The sequence below is a fragment of the Suricata suricatta genome, chromosome 7, assembly GCF_006229205.1.
Source record: "Suricata suricatta isolate VVHF042 chromosome 7, meerkat_22Aug2017_6uvM2_HiC, whole genome shotgun sequence".
Taxonomy (NCBI): Eukaryota; Metazoa; Chordata; class Mammalia; order Carnivora; family Herpestidae; genus Suricata; species Suricata suricatta.
In genome coordinates, this window is record NC_043706.1 from 130,116,606 (window position 1) to 130,136,974 (window position 20,369).

The following is a 20,369-nucleotide window of genomic DNA, read 5'->3' on the forward strand; positions in this document are numbered from 1 at the left end:
GCCTCGGTTCAAAGTTCCAGTCCCTGCACTTTTATGCTACAACAGATGAGATATATTTGCTTTGGTGGCTGGCTTCTTAGGGGGAGGAATGGGTTTGTCTTGGCTCAGGCAGGGATTTCGGCTGCCCCTGCCTGAGGCGAGATGCGCAGCAGGAGGTGAACTGCGTGCACACTGTCACAGACCCAACCCCCAGCCGGGATCGCGTTCACATTGGGGGAGGAATGAGTGCGCAGCTGTTTTCCGGAGGCACCGGGAGCTGCTGGAAATGAGCTGGGAGCTCCTGCATGCAGCCTGTGAGCACACCCAGGTCTCCACCGCCGCCATCCCACCGGGATTGCGCAGAGGTGGGAGCTATTTTTTCCCTGTTGGCACCCGGGATTCAGGTTTCGCGCAGCCAATGCTGGGGGCGAGATGCACCATGGAAATGAGGTGCGTCCTCCCACTCCCAAAACTGAGGTCAAAGTGAGCGCCCCTGACACCGCCACTGCCGCGGCCACCGACTCCTCGCCATGATGGCACAGGGCTGGAAGCTTTTCCTTCCCTTGCACCACCTGGGTTCGGGATTTAGGCTACCCAGCAGTTATCTATGGAGTGAGCTTCTCTCTCCAAGCGCGGTTAAGCGTTCTTTATCTCTTCCCCAGAGACAGTACTATGAGCGTGTTCAGTCTCTCTTGTCTCTTCCCTTTGTCTCTTGGGCTCCACACGCTTGCCCCACAATGGGCTGGGGCTCCCACCTCCCCTGCCTGTCTCGGGCTGGCCCGTATTCCAATCTCCCCAGTTCACACTCACTCACTCAGGTATCCTTCAGGTTCTCTTCCTTCTGGAGTCCATATTTTCTCCTTCCACTCTTGCAGATAAGAATAATGTCTTTCTCAGTTCGATCAATGGGGCTGATGAAGTTTACAGAGCTCCCTTCCTCTCCGCCATCTTGGCTCCTCCCTCGGGATAAGGATTTAGAGTCAGACCTAGGTTTTTATCCTAGCCTTTCTACTGACTAGAGAGCGCCTGCATTTCCTTACTGTGCAATTGGTACAATCATCTAACCCGCAGAGAAGAACATTAAGTTTGGAGAATGTCTGCCAATGGCCTGGCCTATTTCTGAATTCCTTTCTGCCCCTGTTTGAAAAAAATCTCAAGTGCTTTTCACCTCAGGTAAAGTCAACAGTTACCGATCATTTGCTTTAAGGAAATTATAGCTCAGAGAGAGAGGCAATGTGTAAAGCAAGGAGAACACCATATATTAGGTGTCTGTGGCACAACAGCCCAATTAATATGTTTCTCTCCACTTCAGGTCTCCAGAGAGGAAGGCTCTCCCCAGCGGACCTCAACGGGACCATCCCCCGCACAGAGGAATAGTCAGCCAGGCAGTTCTGCCATTCTCAGCGTGCTTCGTGGGGGCGGAGCCGCCCGAAACATCTGGACGGACCACCAGATCCGACAAGCCTTGTTTCCTAGTCGTCGGTCCCCTCAGGAAAATGAGGATGACGAAGATGATTATCAGATGTTTGTGCCCTCCTTCTCGTCCTCGGACCTGAACTCGGCCAGACTGTGTGAAGATCCCACTTCCAGTCGCCCTTGCAGTTGGCACATGGGACAGATTGAATCGGTAGAGACCACCAGCTCTGGCCACCGGGTTATCAGGCGGGCCAGCAGTGCTGGTGAGAGCAACACATGCCCTCCTGAAATGAGAATTAGGGACGGTGGTGGCTCTCAGTACAGCCCCCGGAGGGAACTGCAGAGTGACCCTAAAACCAAAGGGCAGGAAGGAATGACTCCCTTTGGGTCATCAATAGAGTTGACTATTGATGATATAGACCATGTCTATGATAACATTAGTTATGAGGACCTAAAACTAATGGTTGCTAAACGGGAAGAGGCCGAATCCACACCCCCTAAAACAGTCAGGGACTCTGTTCGCCCCAAAAGCACCCCAGAGCTGGCCTTCTCAAAGACGCAGGCCGACCATGAGAAGACCTCTCTGCACACAATGAGGGATGGAGTGCTAACAGGTCATCAGGCATCAAACCAAAGCACGCATGAATCCCAGATGGTTGAGGAAAACATCTATGACACGATAGGGCTCCCAGATCCACTCTCACTGGAGTTCAAATGCAGCAGCCTGAAGCGGCCCAAGAGGAGTACCTTCTTGGGTCTGGAAGCCGACTTTGCGTGCTGTGACAGTCTGAGGCCCTTCATGTCCCAGGACAGCCTCCAGCTCAGTGAGGAAGAAACCCCTTACCACCAGGGCCCCCCTGATAATGATTACTTGAGTTTGCTCTATAACTCTTTCAGCTGTAACCTGTCCGTAGCCGATAAATCGATATCCGATAAACTGTCTGAAGAAGTAGATGAAATCTGGAATGACCTAGAAAATTACATCAAGAAAAATGAAGTCAAAGCTAGAGACCGGCTCCTGGCAGCATTTCCCGTCAGCACAGAGGACGTGCCGGACAGGCTGTACTCCGAGAGCACACCTGAGCTGGGCAGAGACGTGGCACGTTCCGTGTCCACGCTATCGCTTCCGGAGGGCCATGCTTTCCTCACGCCGCTGAAAGACAAGCCTGGCAGACCTAGCCAGGCCAACTGCCCATTTGAGGAAGACTTAATTTCTAAAGAAGACTCCTTTATGAGTCTTAATCGCCTGTCTCTGGCCAGTGAAACACCTCCCACAGAAAATCCCTATGACTTGGCCAACAGCGGTCTGTCCCAAACAGACTTGGAAACCCCTGAGCCTGGGATGGATGTCACAGATAAGACAAGAAGCAGGGTTTTTATGATGGCCAGGCAATACAGTCAGAAGATCAAGAAGGCAAATCAACTTTTAAAAGTGAGAAGCCCAGAGTTGGAGCAGCCACCGGCCGGCCAGCAACAAAAGTCCACGCACAAAGACCTGGCTGCCATCTTGGAAGAAAAGAAGCAAGGGGGTCCCGCCATCGGTACGTTCCTTCACGCTGCTTTCCTTCCTTCTTGAAAGTAGAATGTGAGGGCAGCTTTCAGGTTCCAAATGTCCTTAAACCTTGAGAACATTGCCTCAGACGTTCTTTCTCTCGTACTGAGACCACTGACTTACTAACCAACACTGACGAGGCCGGTGCTAATCTTTTCCCACTTTTGGCTCACAGTACCAAACAAAGTTGAAACATGATCTGGTCTTGGAGGGTTTTGTTGTACGTGTAACACTGTTGCTACAGACCTGGTGTTTTAAGACATGTTCTCTAATCTGAAGTGTGAAAAACAGTCATCAGTTGAACTTGAGGTATCATGTAGAGCCTTTCCCCATGAATCAGTGTGCTGGGAACGAGCAGTGGCTCAAGTAGGCTTTGAGGATTTGAAGCAGATGGAATAGGGTGGTTTCAGAATCCCAATGAAAAATGCCCACTCAAAAAATGCCCCTAACAGAGGAAAAGGAGTCCTTTTTGCACTTTTTAAGAGCTGTTCACATTTTATACCTTAGTTGTTTTCACACGTATTTCTGTTATCAGTTGATTTTTTTTTTAATAGCAGCTGTCAGGCATTTAATATTGTCTCACTTGGTATTCTCACATAACTTCCAAAAAGTTTAATCCTTTAGCAATGCCTCCTTTCTGGGGCAGAAAGCTGGGATCTCAGGTATGATATTGGTAGGACTGGGGCTAAAAGTTTGACTTCTTTCTCTGTGATAAAGAAGTGCATAGACCAAACTCAACACTCATCTTGGTGGAAGGACACATACGTGAACGAGACACACAACTGTCATGGGAAGAGGAAACCTGAGGGCGCACTGGCTCTCACCTCTAGACCCAGAGAGATTTCTGGGGTTAGGCCCAGGAACCTGCAGTTTAAAACAGTGTGGCCTTTTGATCCTGTTTTAAGAATCCCTGCCCTAGATTTTTCTGACAAAGGACCACCTCAGTATCGAACGAGAGGAGACCTTTCTCCGGTTAAAAGGAAAACCCAGGTGCCTCGGTATCGAGGCACATTCGGGTAGTTAGCAGGATGGTGACACGGCTCGTCTGGCCAGACTGATGCCACTAACCCCTCTCTTGGAGATGGCTTTCTTTCCCTCCGTGGAAACCAGAGAATGATAAGGGGATCTCCAAATCTAAAACGAAGCCACGAGTTACATGACAAGAATGTGCAGGGAATTTTTTCAAGTTTGGGAGTATTTAAGAGTGGTGTCAAGCTTTCTTCTTTTTCTAGAAATAATCATGCAGTTAAGTTTCCTAACAAATAGGGCAGTTACGCCCTGGATTTGCTATCAGAAGGATGTTGCAGACTCTCTTCAGTTGTTCTTTTTTTTTTTTTTAATAAAGGTGAAAAGTGAACTTTGTATGAACGTGAGAGTCTAGATGGGCATATATTTTTCTCCTTGCAAGAACAGCCTTGAATTAATTTGTATCCCTTTCCCAACACTAGCATTGCTAAGCTGGGTTGTCAGTTCACATGGAAAAAGTGACTGGGTCCAGCTGCAGAAGGACTCTTGGGGGGCAGAGGTGGCATTGGAAACTGCCGTGCAACCGTTGACCAAAGCTGGGCTACCGAGAAATCTAGGACCAAAATTTCTGATGCTGGTGGATTATACCAGCAGACGGTCCTGTAAAAAGTGGTAATCACCTGAGCCTGGTCGTTTAGAACATTGACCATCTGTTAGTTAACATGTAAAACTCGAAACTTGATAGAAGCATGTCCTTCAACGCTATGTCATTAGCGCCTACGACCACTTCGAATAGCTTTCTTTTTTTACCCACCTTTTAAGTGTTGATAGATTTTCCCTGTGAGGTTTTTCTTTTCCTTCTTTTTTATTTTTGGTTTGTTCTCTTTTTGCTTTTACCTACTGATGTCTTCTTGGGATCCCCTAGGATCTTTTCTCAGCTTTGCATCTGGGTCCTTTCTTGACATGGTGGGCAACTACCGATGTTCTCCCCAACCACGAGGAGGCGCTCTCTCCAAAGTCATCTTCTGAGAGGGGTCTCCCCTGCTGTCTGGCAGGAGCACGTCCCTAGGGCCTGCCATCTCTCGGACCTGAGGAATCTTCCATCTGGGTGGATCGAGACCACTTCCTGTGCCCACTAGGCTTTCAATCAGTTGACATGATGACTCCTTTTCTCTCTCTTGTTTATCTGGGCACAGGACGTCATAATCGAATGGACCGATTCTCCAGACTTCTTCGTATGGGCCTTGCCACTTTGCCAGGAGCTTGCTCTCGGTGTTGTACGGAAGGAGGAACGCCCTATTCACCTGCTGAAACTCTCGAGCACCTTTATTGAACTCTCTGGCGGGGGGTGTACAGGCCCCGGGTCAGATTTCTGCCTATAAATCACCCAACCAGGTCTAGTCACCCCCACCGTTCAGAGCCTGTTAGAGCATGCCGGCATTCTTGTTCAGCCAGACCTCCCTCCTGATAGGCTTTGAGGCCACGAGGGCTTTGGGTTCCCTTTTTGTGTGATGCTTCACGTGGGAGAAGACTCCATATAGGCTTCAGGAATTTTCTTTTTTTGTGTAAAGTAGAGAAGGCAAAATAACATTTTAGGCTTTGGTCTACATCTCAAGCAGCATTAGAAACATTACTTTTTTTAAATGTTTTATTTATTTTTGAGAGAGAGACAGCGTGAGCAGGGGAGGGTCAGAGAAAGAGGGAGACACAGAATCGGAAGACAGGCTCCAGACTCCGAGCTAGCTGTCAACACAGAGTCTTATGCAGGGCTTGAACCCACAAACTGCAAGATCATGTCCTGAGCCGAAGCCAGTCGCTCAACCAACTGAGCCACCCAGGCACCCCAGAAACATTGATATTAATCCTCTGTCTTGAAAACAATATATTTCATACTTTTCTCAGCAAGGATCACTGGGATCCTAAGAACACCACTTTTAAAATGAACAAAAGAGAAATAAGCCAGGGACAGCCCTGGGGTTGTCACGTAAGGAATATATACATGTTCTATAAAGACTGTTAATGCTGGAACTAAGAAGGTTGGGGACCTTTGATCCTGCTGACCAATACTAAGGTTTTTAGACTAGAAGTGGACCTTAGCTGGCTATTTCCTGTGCGTCTGACTAAAGAAATCTGTTTAATGACAGCCATTGCTTTGGAAGTTCTCTCTTACTCACATTGCCACCAAGCAGGTTATAGACTCTTAGAATGCCAAGCTGAGACAAAACAAAACAAAACAAAACAAAACCCCCCACAACTTAGATAGGCTCAGTATATTATCTACTTGGAAGATACTTTTATTCCAAATCGATAAATGGTCAACTTTTTATTATCTGAAGGTAAACTGTGCCTACTAGGAGACTTATATAGGAAGCATTTTAATCAGAGTCTACTTTCCTGCTCCCTCTTTTCCTGCTATGCCCCTGATTTTCTAGGGTGTCTTTCTACTCTCTGGGAATGGTCTTAGGGAAAGCACAGTCATTTTTTTTAGAAAAAATGTTAATGTTTATTTTTGAGAGAGAGACAGAGTGTGAGGGGGGAGGGGCAGAGAAAGAGGGAGACACAGAATCTGAAGCAGGCTCTGGGCTCTCAGCTGACAGCACAGAACCCAGTGCAGGGCTCAAACCCACAAACCACGAGATCGTGACCTGAGCTGGTATCAGATGCTTGACCGACCAAGCCACCCAGGTGTCCTAAGCACGTCCATTTTTAACACTATGCTTAATATAAAAGGTGGCAGTCCAAAAACTATCAGAATAACTAAGTAATTTTCGAGACCAATTTCTGTCTGGAATTATGCTTGGTGTTCTGTGAGGATTGTTCTCCAAGATTAAAAGCTCATGTACTCACTGGAATGATAAACTAGCCCCCATAAAACAATGAGCAACACAAGATTGCATGTATGCATGCATACACATCCATGCATGGATATGCAACCAATAGCTAAATATTATGGACCACACTAACATAAGACTTCAGAGAATAGACATGGGTTGGAAAATGTTTCATGTAAGGGGTAGGGCTTATAGAGGATCTTGAGAGGTAAATCGGACTTGATTAAGCAAAGGAAGAGAAAGTGATTAGGAAGAACGAGGCATGAGAAATACTATGGATATTTGGGGTAATCCGTGGTTTCGGATGATCTGGCCTACCATGGTCATACACAACTTTATGTCTAAACTTCGGCACTGAAAGAGTTTAACCAAATGTTTTAATTAGCTCTCATTGCTTTCCCCAAAATTGTCATCTTATTGGAACCTTGTAAAAGTTCAGGGCCTTCCTGACTTAGCTGCGGGATCAGGTCCAAGGCCATAGTATAGACTACAGTGGTGTGGGCAGAACCATTTGACTCCTAACCAGTGGCTATGTCTCAAAGTCCAGCTGCCTTTGTTTGGGTTTCACAGTTAATGAAACATTATAGATTTCAGAATGGCTAACATGAGCTTCTTGGTTCATGTAGACTTTCTTAAAGTGTTTTTTTTTTAATGTTGATTTATTTTTGAGAGAGAGAGAGAGAGCACAAGCAGAGGAGGGGCATAGAAAGAGGGAGACACAGAATCTGAAGCAAGCTCCAGGCTCTGAGTTGTCAGCACAGAGCCTGACGTGGGGCTCGAACCCATGAACTGTGACATCATAACTGGAGCCGAAGTCAGATGCTTAACCAACTGAGCCACCCAGGTGCCCCAATAGTTACAATCTCTTAAGAGGTTGCCAAATTGAATTGGTATCAAGAATCTTTACCATGCCATTTAAGGAATAATAGCTCAAGTTTTTGTTACTGGAAATTCTAAACTAATATTCTCTGTTCTTCCAAGGAATTGGACTTGAAAACCTAAAGGATCTGAGTGTGTAATCTGTAAGAAGTTAAAACAGATGATTTACCCTCATTTGGAGGACTAGGGAAGCAAACAATTTGAGAAGCTTGCAACTGAAGGCACACAGAATAATAGCAAGTTATCTTCTATCCTCATAGAAGACAGAGACAAAAGAAATAGAAACTCAACTATTTTATTGAAGTTCAAGGAATAGTTTACTGACAATAGGCTACTAAACATATCAATAGCTTAAAAAGAAGAAAATGTAATGTTACTTGCTGGTCATCATATATGGGATAGATTCCTTTCATAAAGACTGTAGATGTGGTCTGCGTAATTTATAGGATGCATAGAATTCTTTGATCCTAGGGTGGTCATGTGGATACCTGGATTGGGGTAATAGAGGAGTGGGTGGCTCTTGAAATTGACATTCTCTTGGTTCAGTCTCTTAAATCATTTCTGGCCCAAGAGAATATTCTATCCACATCATGGTTCTGCTAATTTCTTTAGAAATGTCTGTGCTCAGAAGTGGAAGAGAGAGGAGAATGGCCTCAGAGCTTAAGTTAAGGTGGCAATAGCTTTCGTGGAAGTAATAGTCAAATCCTGTTGTGGACAAATACTAGAGAGCATTACGTTATCGATTGTATGCACAGATGGTTCATTCTTAATACCTTGGAGGCATAGACATCAATGCCCAGCTTCTTGGGGATGTGAAGGGAGATGTGGGTCAGTCAATACGCATGTTTTTGACATACTGGAAGGGAGGACCTCCTGTGGACACTGGTTTCCTAGACAGTGGCAGTGGACGGCTGCCTGGAAATAAGAAATACAAGAACAGCCACCAGGAGCAGACTCTTCTGGGAGTCGTTGTCTGAGACCAATCAAGACTAGCGAGAAGCCAGGGCAGCCACTGGTGGATTGTGTCCTATCCATTTTAATAACTACTTGAGTTATTTTTCATTGACCAGGGTTTAATTGCTGACCTTCTTATTTTTATGGTGCCCATTTTTTTAGCACTGACACTATTTCATGCTTGTAAAGAACACTAGAAATTTCCATTACAAATAGTGAACATTTGCAAACCTAAAGTACAATAATCCAGAATTAGATCAAATTAAATGAACCTTTAGGTGACATTTCTTGTGACATTTTAATTTTTTATTAAACTATGACTTTTTAGTTTTTGTTGCTTACTATTCGGTGATTACTCATCCTTAAACTTAAAGGCCCTGTCTATTTAATTTTTTTAAATATGTTTGTTAGCATGTCATATTTTTGTTTTTTTAATCTTTGCATGCAGATATAATCCTGTATATATTTACTGTTTCAATATTTGCCTTGCAGGAGCCAGGATTGCTGAGTATTCCCAATTGTATGACCAGATTGTATTCAGAGAGACTCCCTTTAAGCCCCAGAAGGACGGCTGGGCCAGCCCTCGAGACTCCTCCAACCTCAGGTCTACATCAGCTCCCCAGTCCCAACATGGCAGCGAGGATTGGCTTTTGCATTCAACCTACAGTAATGGAGAGTTAGTGGATTTCTGTTCCCGGCCAGAGCAAGACCTGAAGTCCAAACATCCTACTTTAGAGATCAGTATGAAAAACATTTCAAGACAGTTGTCCACAGCTTGCTCTGTGCCTTCTCTTCAAGCCTCCGACCCTCTGCTGGGCTCCTTACAGAGACACAGTGTGATAGTCAGTCAGCCCGGCAAGGACAACTCCTACCAGGACCACCTCTACAACTCCTTGGGTCGGAGAGGAATCAGTGCTAAATCTCAGCCTTATAACAGGTCCCAGTCATCTTCCTCGATCTTGATAAACAAGTCCGTGGACTCCATCAACTACCCTGGTGAAATGGGAAAGAAACAGCTGCTGTCATCACACAAAAGTTCAAGGTGTGAGAGTCACCAGGATTTGCTGTCAGATGTGGCCGGCTCGTGTCAACAGGGCACTGAAAAATGCTCAGATCTCACGCTCCAAGACTCCCAGAAGGTTCTGGTCGTAAATAGAAATTTGCCCTTAAATGCTCAAATAGCTACACAGAACTATTTTTCCAATTTCAAGGAGACTGAAGGAGACGAAGATGACTATGTGGAAATAAAGTCAGAGGAAGAGGAGTCAGAATTAGAGCCGTCTCACGGCCGTCGGAAGAAACCTGACCCAAAGATGATGGATGCCAACTTTACCGAGAACACCTTCAGCAACAACACGTCTTACTCTTTGAACAGTCCGTGCTCTCCCAAAAAGCCAGTGAGCAACAAACTTGGGATTTCACCGTACCTGACATCCTACAACGATTCGGACAAACTGAATGACTATCTCTGGAGGGGGCCATCTCCCAACCAGCAAAATATTGTCCAGTCGCTGAGGGAAAAATTTCAATGTCTTAGTTCAAGCAGCTTTGCCTAACTTTCTTCATAGAAGCCGCACAAACTCATGTCGTATGATGCTCATAGATTACAGATACTGAGAGGTGTTTTATATGTACCAGATTAAAGACAATTTTGTAATAACCAGAAGTGTACACTATGCTTTCTTCGACAGCACAACTTTTTGAAACGGCTGACAGTCCAGCCAGAATTGTACTGTATAGCCAACGTTAGCGCCTAAGTGTGTTCTCTGTTGCTGACTGTTTTCGTGTTTCACGTAAGTCAGTCTTACTTGAAAATTTTTAGGCTTTTTTTTTTTTTAACATGACGGCCATGATGCTTTCTCCCGTATCCTGACAGTTGTGCCCAGACTTTCAGAAATGCAATACTCCTCTCGTGTTATCCAGAAGGCACAAATAGTTTTATTCTAGGACCCAAAGACAGCAAGGAGGCTTTCACACATGTTTTAAAAATAAAGGAAACTAAAGCTGTTTAAAGGATGAAGCTAGAGATCTCTAATTGGAGGATGAATCTGTAGCGCCCGTTTCACTCTGTATCAGCAATTTCTCTATCAGGGTCACTCTACTGTAGACATCGGGTAACTATTGTAGATGTTGGGTAACCATCGTGCACTAGAAGGTAGCAAGACCAATTCTGTGTAAGCAAAAATCCTTACCTCTGTTCCTGGACAAGGTCTGGAGAATGTGCTACCTTGTGTTTATTTTTGATGGCTGGAGTAAAATAAATGGTTCCGTCAAATGTGTAAAGAAAACCATAAGAAAATAGAAAAGATGGTTATCTCCTCATATTACAGTTGAAGAGAAGGTGGAAATAGAATGCTGCATGCTGTTTTTTTTGTAATCAACCCAAAGTAAGCCAGGAGCTAAAGTAAAACACTTCAGCGTCACCCTTTCCAGAGCAGTTTTTCGTTTGTACTTTCCTGAGCTTCGTGTTCAGGCGCGTGACCTAATCCCAGCCGCGAGGGTTTCTTTGGCTGCGGTGAAATGTGTTCTCTAAACTAAGCGTTACCTGAGGGCCTTTTTTCGTTGTTTGAGAGAAAAGCGTCATGGCTACTAAGCTCTGACTAAGCACCTCTTCGAGGCTGTCACGATGGTCTTCATGTAGCTGTGAGTTGTGACATCACGTACGAATATACCACTTTATGGAAGGGAAACTGAACCACAAAAGCAAGATCTTGTGAGCGAAAAGCAAAATCAAAGAAGTACAACAGAGAAGTGAAAGCAGATCTATCGCTCCGTTATAACTGTGTTGTAGTTTATTAAAGACTCCAGTCCATGCAGGAAGAATGTTTCCTTAATCCACATTCTCCTATTCTCCTAGTCTCCTTTTAAGCAGTTTTACATTCTGTAATCCCTTCCCCGCCCACTCAGTGTTTAGTTTGAAAACTATGTGTAGGAAAGGGAATCTGGGCCTTTTATCTGAAGCTAAGCAATGATACCATCTAAACACAGTTCTTTTCCTCTTGAGTCCAATGCCTCGCCTCCTTAAACAGTGAAACCTCAAATGTGACCATCCTTATTTTACGAGCAGGTACCTAAAGCATTCATTTTTCCTTTGAAATAACAGAAAATAACCCAACTTACTTCCTTCTCTCTATTCTTTCTTCTTAGAGCTTACAAAACAAAATCCCTGTGGGATAGCATCGTTGTGGAAACATTCCTTCTTTCACTGCCTTTTCTTTACACTTGATAAGAGTTTTCAAGAGTCAGCAGTATCAGAAAAGACATGCCCTACAAGAAAGTATGTTCTCAGACTCACTAGGGGGATTTGTGTGTTTGCAAAACAAAGTGATCTGATTCTTCTTGTCCCTAGAAGGCAGTTTCCTATTTTTGCTGTGCAGCGTGTATGCCCCCCAGTTCTATTTTGTCCATATGACTGCGGTGTCTTACTCTCAGAAATTATGAATCTTCACACCAGTGTCCCAGTGCATGGCTTTGATGTCACCACTAGGAACACCCTCTGCTGCCCCAAGGTGGATGTCGTGCTGTATAAAATGTCTGCGTGGTTGTCTTTAGGTTCTAGGATAAATCTTTAGCCTTATCAATTCCTTCTGTCAGCCAGGCTGCAGACTTTGAGAGCTGTGTGTATATATAATCATGTTCGTGTTTTTCCTCAGAGTTACCAATTAAATGCTTCTGTTTAAAATAGTTTCTTCTGGAAGTGGGGTAGGATTGTACATAATTGGGGGGGGAAGTTATATGTACTTAAAGGTATGTCAAGTTCTTGTTAGGCCTCTGTACTGAAGGTTCAGGTTTTTTGTCTTTTTTTTTTAAGTTCACTTTTCAACTACTCTTTGTGCAAAAAAATGCATCTAGGAAGACATAGTTTAAATATTGTATATAAGATAATGAAAGTTAGTAATGCTCATTATTTAATAAAGTTTGTAAAGTACAAGGTAAATTATAGTGTGAAAGTGTGTTTATTCTAGAAAGGTCAAGATTTTTCCAAACAACATTTAGTGGTAATACTTCTCTTGTCTTCTCTTATGAGCCGTGAAGAAAATGAATCAGGGTTAATGAGGATATACCATGTTTCAGTGACAGAACATTTTCTGTATCTTTGGGTTACTTTTTATGTTTATTTTTGAGAGAGAGAGACAGAATGCGAGCAGGGGAGGGACAGAGACTGAGAGGGAGACACAGAATCTAAAACAGGCCCCAGGCTCTGAGCTGTCAGCATAGAGCCCAATGCAGGACTTGAACTCAGGAACAGCAAGATCATGACCTAAGCCAAAGTTGGACGCTTAGCCAACTGAGCCACACAGGCATTCCTGGATTATTTTTAAAATACTGAATTTAGTGTCTGGGATGGTATGTGTTTTCTTAACAGGTGGGCGAGTTAGATGGACTAATAGATTTTTTTTTTTTGTAGTAACAAGATATCTTTTTAAGTATTTCATTATTGAATCAAAAATGAACGTAAAACTTTGGGGGCACCAATTAAGGGAGTTTTTTTTGGTATAACTTGAATTTTTTTGATAGACAAAATTTTACAGAGAACAGAAGCATGTTAATATAAATTGATAATTATAGACCATTTTGAAAGCAATTCTAGTTCACAATATAAGCCTAATGAAAATATATGTTGCCTAACTTTCTTTATACAAAGGAAAGTAACTTGAAATTTTCTTTGCAGTGCTTTAAAGTGGGGAATTCCTCAACTTCACACAGAGGATTCATGAGGTTTACAGCTCATTCCTCTACCTCAAGGCTGGATGTAGATGAGGTTTTCTTTCTTTTTTTTTTTTAACAAGTTTTTTTTATGTTCTTTATTTATTTTTGAGAGACAGAGAGAGACAGTGGGAATAGGGGAGGGTGAGAGAGAGAGGGAGACACAGAATCTGAAGCAGGCTCCAGGCTCTGAGCTAGCTGTCAGCACAGACCCCAATGCGGGGCTCAAACCCATGAACTGTGAGATCATGACCTGAGCCGAAGCCGGATGCCCAACCAACTGAGCCACCCAGGTGCCCCGAGGTTTTCTATTAGTCTTGAAAGTTCAATTTCCAGAAGCAAATGATAGTAGAAAGACCATTCCTTGTGTAAATTCCATACATAAATTAAATCTTTAGGGGAAAGAAAGAAAAAAATCAGGCTTGCAGTGAACTGTAAACACAGCTGTTAAACATGAATATTTATTAACATTTGTTCAAAAAATTTTCAAAAAAAATTTTAATCTCTGTTTTGAGGAGCAAATGTTAATACTTTACGAGCTCTCCCTTCTCTACATTATATAACTTCCTCTATCTGGACAGGGCTAAGGGATTGGAATAAAAGAAACAGCTTCCACCTTTTTGCAAATGTACATGTCTTTAACTTAAACCTTGTCCTATGGATAAGACCTGGAGCTTTCTTAAGTATGCATTTTCAATTTTTTTTAAATGTATGAAAACAGAAGCATTCTCTCACATTTTTTATAGTTTATTGTCAAGTTGGTTTCCATATAACACCCAGTGCTCGTCCCCACAAGTGACCTCCTCCATGTCCATCAACTCCCTCCCCTTTTCCCCCTCCTGCTTCAGTCCTCAGTTTGTTTTTAGTATTCGAGAGTCTCATGATTTGCCTCCCTCTCCGTCTTCCCCCCCGCCTTCCCCATGGTCCTCTGTTAAGTTTCTCCTGTTAGACCTATGAGTGAAAACATATGGTGTCTGTCCTTCTCTGCCTGACTTATTTCGCTTAGCATGACACCCTCGAGGTCCATCCACGTTGCCACGAATGGCCAGATTTCATTCTTTCTCATTGCCATGTAGTACTCCAGTGTATAGATAAACTCACATTTAGCTTCTCATATTTTGTTCCTTACAAGTGATTTACGCATGTAACACCAAAATAATGTGGAATCTCGCTGCATTGAAAAGGTCGCTAAATGCAAAATACTATTTCACAATCAACCCACATAATCATAAATTAACATTTGGAATGTGTATAGCATATTTGAAAACAACTCTTTTATAGGAGATGTTTCTTTTTGGAAGTTTCTTCTTGAAAGAATATTCTTTTTTAAAAAAAATTTTTATTTCTTGATTTTTAAGAGAGAGAGAGAGAGAGAGTGCGCATGTGGGAGGAGTAGAGAGCAAGGGAGAGAGGATCCCAGGCAGGCTCTGCACTGTCAGGGTAGAGCCCGAGGAGGGACTCAAACTCACTAACCATGAGATCGTGACCTGCCTCAAAATCAAGAGTCTGATGCTTAACTGACTGCACCACGCAGGCGTCCCTGGAACAAGGGGCTAAAATGTGGCATGTGACTCATTGGACCCCTGGGGATCCTGGAAATGTTTTTACCAGCTCTGTACAGTGCCTGATAATTCATAGGTGTTCCATAAATATCTGACGATTGAATAGATGGGGTCAAAAACTTGTTTGAGCCCAAAACAGGAGAACATTCAAACCAGAGACACAAAGGAGGGAGATCAACAATGACGTAAGCTGCTTTTGTAAATTAGCAGCAGCGGCCCTTAGAAATCCGACATCCTGACTTGCAGTTTCTATGGAGGGCAGGGGAGGTCCGAGAAAGGCCTCTAGGCCCCTTTCCCATCACTTAGCTGATGGAATTCCAAGGAAATTTACTCTGGAGTGAGATTTCTAGGAACCTTTGTAGCTAAGAATCCACACGGTCATGTGAGAGTTGGATGATCAGACCCCTCTCTGAAATTCCGTTTACACAAACCGCTGCTCCCAGTGTGAGGATGTTTAGCACAGAGCAACGCAGCGTGTAGTTTGGGGGTGAAGTGGGGTGAGGTAGAGGGGAAGGGCCCGGAATGCTGAGATGATTTTGTGCCAAAAGACAAACTTGCCTATTTTCCAATGGTGGGGGCGCATGCCCAAGAGCCAAATCCAACTTATCTAGGAAAAACAACAAAGCTTGATTTTCCTGACAATGGATGCATCATCACACACAACGGAGGCAAAAAAAGAAGCAAAGAGTTCTACTTCGTTAGGTCTAAAACCTTGCTTATTCCACTGAATATAAAAGAACAGGGCTTGGATAGTGAGCAAATCATGTGCTCTCTGGAGCCAATACAAGCTTCACGTGTCCTATTGTTTGAAAGGCAATGTACAAAGGCAATGTACATATGGGCTCGCCATGTGGTCCCCATATTCTATCACAAGACCTTGGCCCCGATGCTGAACCTGGCTTGTACATTTTTAAAAAGTTTGAACACAAAGATCCCAATTCCCAGCTTCTTAAAATCACCATCATCATCATCATCATCATCATCATCATCTGGCTTGTGTGGGCCTGGACTCTGACAAAGCAACTATGTGGGATCTGAGGGAATCTAAGGAAAAAATCACCCTCAAAGGTAGTGACTCGATTTAACCTTTGGGGAGATTTTCCCTTTATTCTCCATTATAGACTTCATCAGCAAATTTACAGTAAGCCTCGGGCACTTGCATGCAGATGTTTTCAAGAGAATGTAAAGACTCCTACTGTTATGCCCAGATTTTTAATATCGTCCCCAAAAACCAGAAACCACCAGGGAGATGAGTCACGCATGCAAAAGCAAAAGGGCTTTATTACGGGTTTAGGCTCGCCAGACCTAAGCTCAGGCTCACAGACTTCACTAGCGCAGCAGATCCATGCTGAGAGCCCCGAACAAAGGCGGGGTAGGGCTTTTATGAGTTTGGGAAGGGGGTGTTACAGGAAATTGTGACATAGGTACAGTGATCCAATCATTATTATACAATATTATTGACAGCAGATTTAACCATTCACATTGCCTAGAGTATTCGTTACTTTTGGTGGGACCCAATCACAACATTTGAGTATTGACCAATTACAGAGTGGACCCAGGACCCTCAGTAGGGCATAGCTTTTATCTCTAGGCTTGCCCTTAGAAATGTTAAGGGTGTTAGCTGGCCTTTCCTGATTGGGTGTTACAAGGGTGGTCCCTCCTGCCTTGGGCAATGTGTGCCCTTCTATTGTCTAATGATTCTGAGAAGCCGACACCTAGGCCTCCAAGGTCAGAGGGGAAAGTGGAAGTCTGTCATGGAGTCAGTTTGATTCAGACCTACGTCCTTACACTACCACAAAGCATGTCATGGAAAGTCTGCTCTACCGTCTGCCTCTTTGGGGGAAATTTTACCCCTGGTCCACTTCACTAGGACACATCGTCTGCCTGGCCTCAACAGACCTCAGGTTTGTGAGATCAAATGTGCCCCATCCCATTCTCGTCTAATCTTTTTTAGCTCACCTAAGGCATAAACTACAGTTTAGACTGTTCCCTAAAATCGCATCTCTAGCGTAGACTTCTCTCCTGAGAGCAAAGAGATGTTTTTCTCGAAAGCCATCTCCTGATCTAGTATTCCTTTATTCCTCTGAAGCTCCTTCTTGGGTATTTTTGTACCATTTGTTCTTGGCCTTCTACAACGGTTTTCTAGAGGGCTGCCTTGCCCTTCTCTTTGCTACTTCCAGGCTTGTTCACCTCCGTCCTCCTGATCTTAGCCAACATCACATTTCTAAACACAAACAAAGTCAGCCTACCAAGCCCTCCAAAATCTGTCTATGCCTTCATAGGAGCTACCCTCTTTGCCTACATTACTCTTTCTCTACCATCCAGGAGGATGTCATCAACACTCAGCTCAAAAATTACTGTCAAAAAAATTACTATCCAGAACTGTGCAGAAGCTGGGCTATTACTCAGCTTGCAAGCTAGAAGGTAGCCTGCATCAGTTTCATGAATTCGGGCAGACGCCATGAAATCCTCTGTCAGAGAGGAAAGGATATTATTACTCCAGGCACCCCAGGTATGAGATTCACATTTGCATTGGCTCCCATTGCTCCTCCCAACGCATGGGGGCGATGCAGAGCAGCTCAAGTGCATACTGCACACACAGTGGGTTTATTTCACAGCTGGGAATCCTGAACTTGGGAACCTGCAGTCTTAAAGGGCTACTAGCAAACCTGCCCCATCTTTGTGCCTGGAGGGAGCTATTCTCCCTACTCTCTGGACAACAAACATATCTGCTCTCTGCCCCAGAGGGAGATACTGTATCTTCCAAAGACTGTTGGCTATACAACACTGTCCTTGCCGGGAGTAAGGTTAATACAATGCAGGAAGAAATACAGAATGAAATAGATAAGTAGAAAGTTGTCTCAAAACGATACAATTTGTGATGTACCAAAAAAAATTTTTTTGATTATCCAATATTGTTAAGGATCGGGAAAGATGGTTACTCCCCACTAAATGAGAATATGAGTTGGTATACATTTTTCGAAAATGAATTTGGTAATATGGATCAATCATATCAAAAGTTCATCTTTGACCCAGTAATTATACATCCAGGAATGTAGTCAAAGAAAAGCATCCACTGCATTATGGCACATGTATCAAGCACCCCCCAGCCTGGTCTCACCGGCAGAGCTGGTTGGTAAAAACATGGATTTTGCAGGTTGGTGTTGGTGTGTGCCGCTCCTCGCTCCCCCTCTGGAGCTGCGGATCAACTGCATCAAAGCCAGAGCTCCTCTCCAAGTCCAAACAAATCATTCGAGATGCAAGTAGTCCCTCCTGAGAGACCAAAGTCCTCTCATCCATCCAAAGTTAGAATTCCCATGGGAGCAAAATCCATTCTGACCCTTGAAAAGTCCAAGCATCCTCCCTCCACTGTTAACCTTTCTGGTATTTATGGGCCACCCGCTTTAACCACCATGCCCCATTTCCCTGATGTCCTGGGCCCCATCCCAGGACATGTGCCCCTCTCACCACCTTTCCTTGCTCGCATCTCTGTCTGGCTTTTTCCCAAACCACCGCTTACTGCTGCTATTCTTCCCGTATCTTTTCCTTGTGTGCTTCCGTTCCATGCCTAAGGTCCTCTTCATCCTCTTTTAAGAGGGCTAATTCACTTTTTAAACTAAAACTTAGCTCTTCCTTGAAGATGCTCTTCCTCCAAAGGCTCTCTGAAGAGGGGCTGTTCAACACACCCGCAGTCCGACACCTCCTGTTCAAGAGGTGAAGGCAGCACTGCCTCTCACTCTAGACTCGGGCTGAGCAGTTCCTTCAACTCCGAACACTCATTTCCAGCACCCGTTCTTCTCTTAGCTTGACTCCTAAGTCATCCTTAAGTATTGCCTTCAAGCGTCATCTCCTTCGGGAAGCTTTCTGTGACTCTCCAAGTCTAGGAAGGTGCCTCTTTGTGGTCCTCTTAAAGGACTCCACACTCTCACTTACAGCTCTGCATTCACACAGGTGTGTGTTCTAGTGTACGGTTGTGCACAGAAAACTCAGTGAGACCAGAGCTGTGTCCGTTTTGTTCACAGTTGACTCCTTAGCTACCTACCTATCCTAGAGCCTGGTATACAGCAAATGCTCCCTCACCGTATATATGTATAAATATATAAAACTATGTTAATTTCAAGTACATGTTCCTTATACTGAAAATGAACGTTCTTTGACTTACCTCCAAATGGTATCTCAAAGTGCACCAAAATGATCTCCATGACTTTCGCGAAGCAGACTAATATATATTTGAATTTTGGGTAAATGGATTCAGACATATCTGTCAAAAATGAGATAATGATCCCTGTGAAACAAACCTAGGCATGGGACAGATCCTACATTTATTTTCATGAATCTTTTCCCCTCTCTGATTCTTTCCTGCAAGCATACATCATGAGTGTGCAGCAACCCAAATCCTTTTCCTGTGAACACCTTGAGCTCAGGATGTGTTGACTTCAGGGTGAGGCCCACAAGGGAAGGAAAGTGAACAGAAGATAAGGTCTCTATATCATCCACATCAGGGTTTGAAGAGGTCAAGTCAAAGGTTAAGTCAAATATCTTAACTGGCTCTCAACCAGCACAGTCATTTGTTGTCTTAGACCTTTCAAAGTAATTTCAAAAACTGCATATTAAGGCCACAATCATCATAGACCTTAGTTGAGCATCAACTGTGGTTAAGCAATCATGTGCTAGTAAACGGTCCTATATGTCACGGACATCAGATTCCACTCTTGTTCCACTATTTCATAGCCAAAGTAGAATGGGAGATTTAACTACTTGAATAGCATTTAATGTAACTCCTAGTTCTCTGATCCAAAAAATATATTATTACTTTAACATTAAAAATAGCACCTCATTTTCACCTAAACTTGTTTAGGATTAGAGTGTATAACATTAGCTCAGTCAAAAAAAATATGTCTCTAGGTAGAGAACATTTATACTTGAACGTGTCATCTAATTTAAACACATAGGGATCACCTTAGAGGTGTGGATTGCCATGGGCTTCTGGTGATGGCTGAGAACGGTCTCCAAAGTGCCTTCTCCAAAATGGCTCTGTAGTACACGTTATAGTCCAAGTCATTTCAATATTAGGGCTTTACCAAGTCAGCTTTGTGACTCCTCGTTAGGTTGGCTTCAGCGTGAAGTCTTTAACTTAATCATTTCCATTCAAATTTCCCATCCATACAGAGTTTGCAATTAAATGTCGGGAAGTGTCTGGAGCCCACCAGGCCCTGAGGAGCCATGAGATTCAGAAAAATGCCGTAACCTCCCTGCAGTTCACGGAGGATTGTCAGGAGGGTCGGTTCTCTGTGAGGATGTCGTAGTGTTTATCCTCCCCGTTCTCTGCCCTGTTACTTTGTCAGTTGACATGGTTACTAGTTAGGAGTTTCCTGAGAACTGCTTCAGCGAAGGATGGCCGAGGGGTCCGTGGCCCCCAGATCAATCTTCTTCCCATTCCTCCCCCAGCACACGGAAGGGTCTCAGCACAGAGCTACTGGCAAATGAAAGGATATTCACAGCAGCACTGTCACATCTAAAATT

General features: G+C 43.9%; 1 protein-coding gene across 1 annotated transcript in view; it reads left to right on the forward strand.

The window, feature by feature from the left end:
- The window catches only part of PLEKHG1 (pleckstrin homology and RhoGEF domain containing G1), a 181,028-nt gene extending 168,514 nt beyond the window's left edge, over positions 1-12,514 (forward strand). Inside the window, exons 16-17 of the mRNA XM_029945021.1 lie at positions 1,292-2,936; positions 9,070-12,514. Coding sequence (XP_029800881.1) covers positions 1,292-2,936; positions 9,070-10,133 — 2,709 coding nt within the window. The 3' untranslated portion in view covers positions 10,134-12,514. The remainder of the gene's footprint in view (positions 1-1,291; positions 2,937-9,069) is intronic.
- The last annotated feature ends 7,855 nt before the right edge of the window (positions 12,515-20,369 follow it).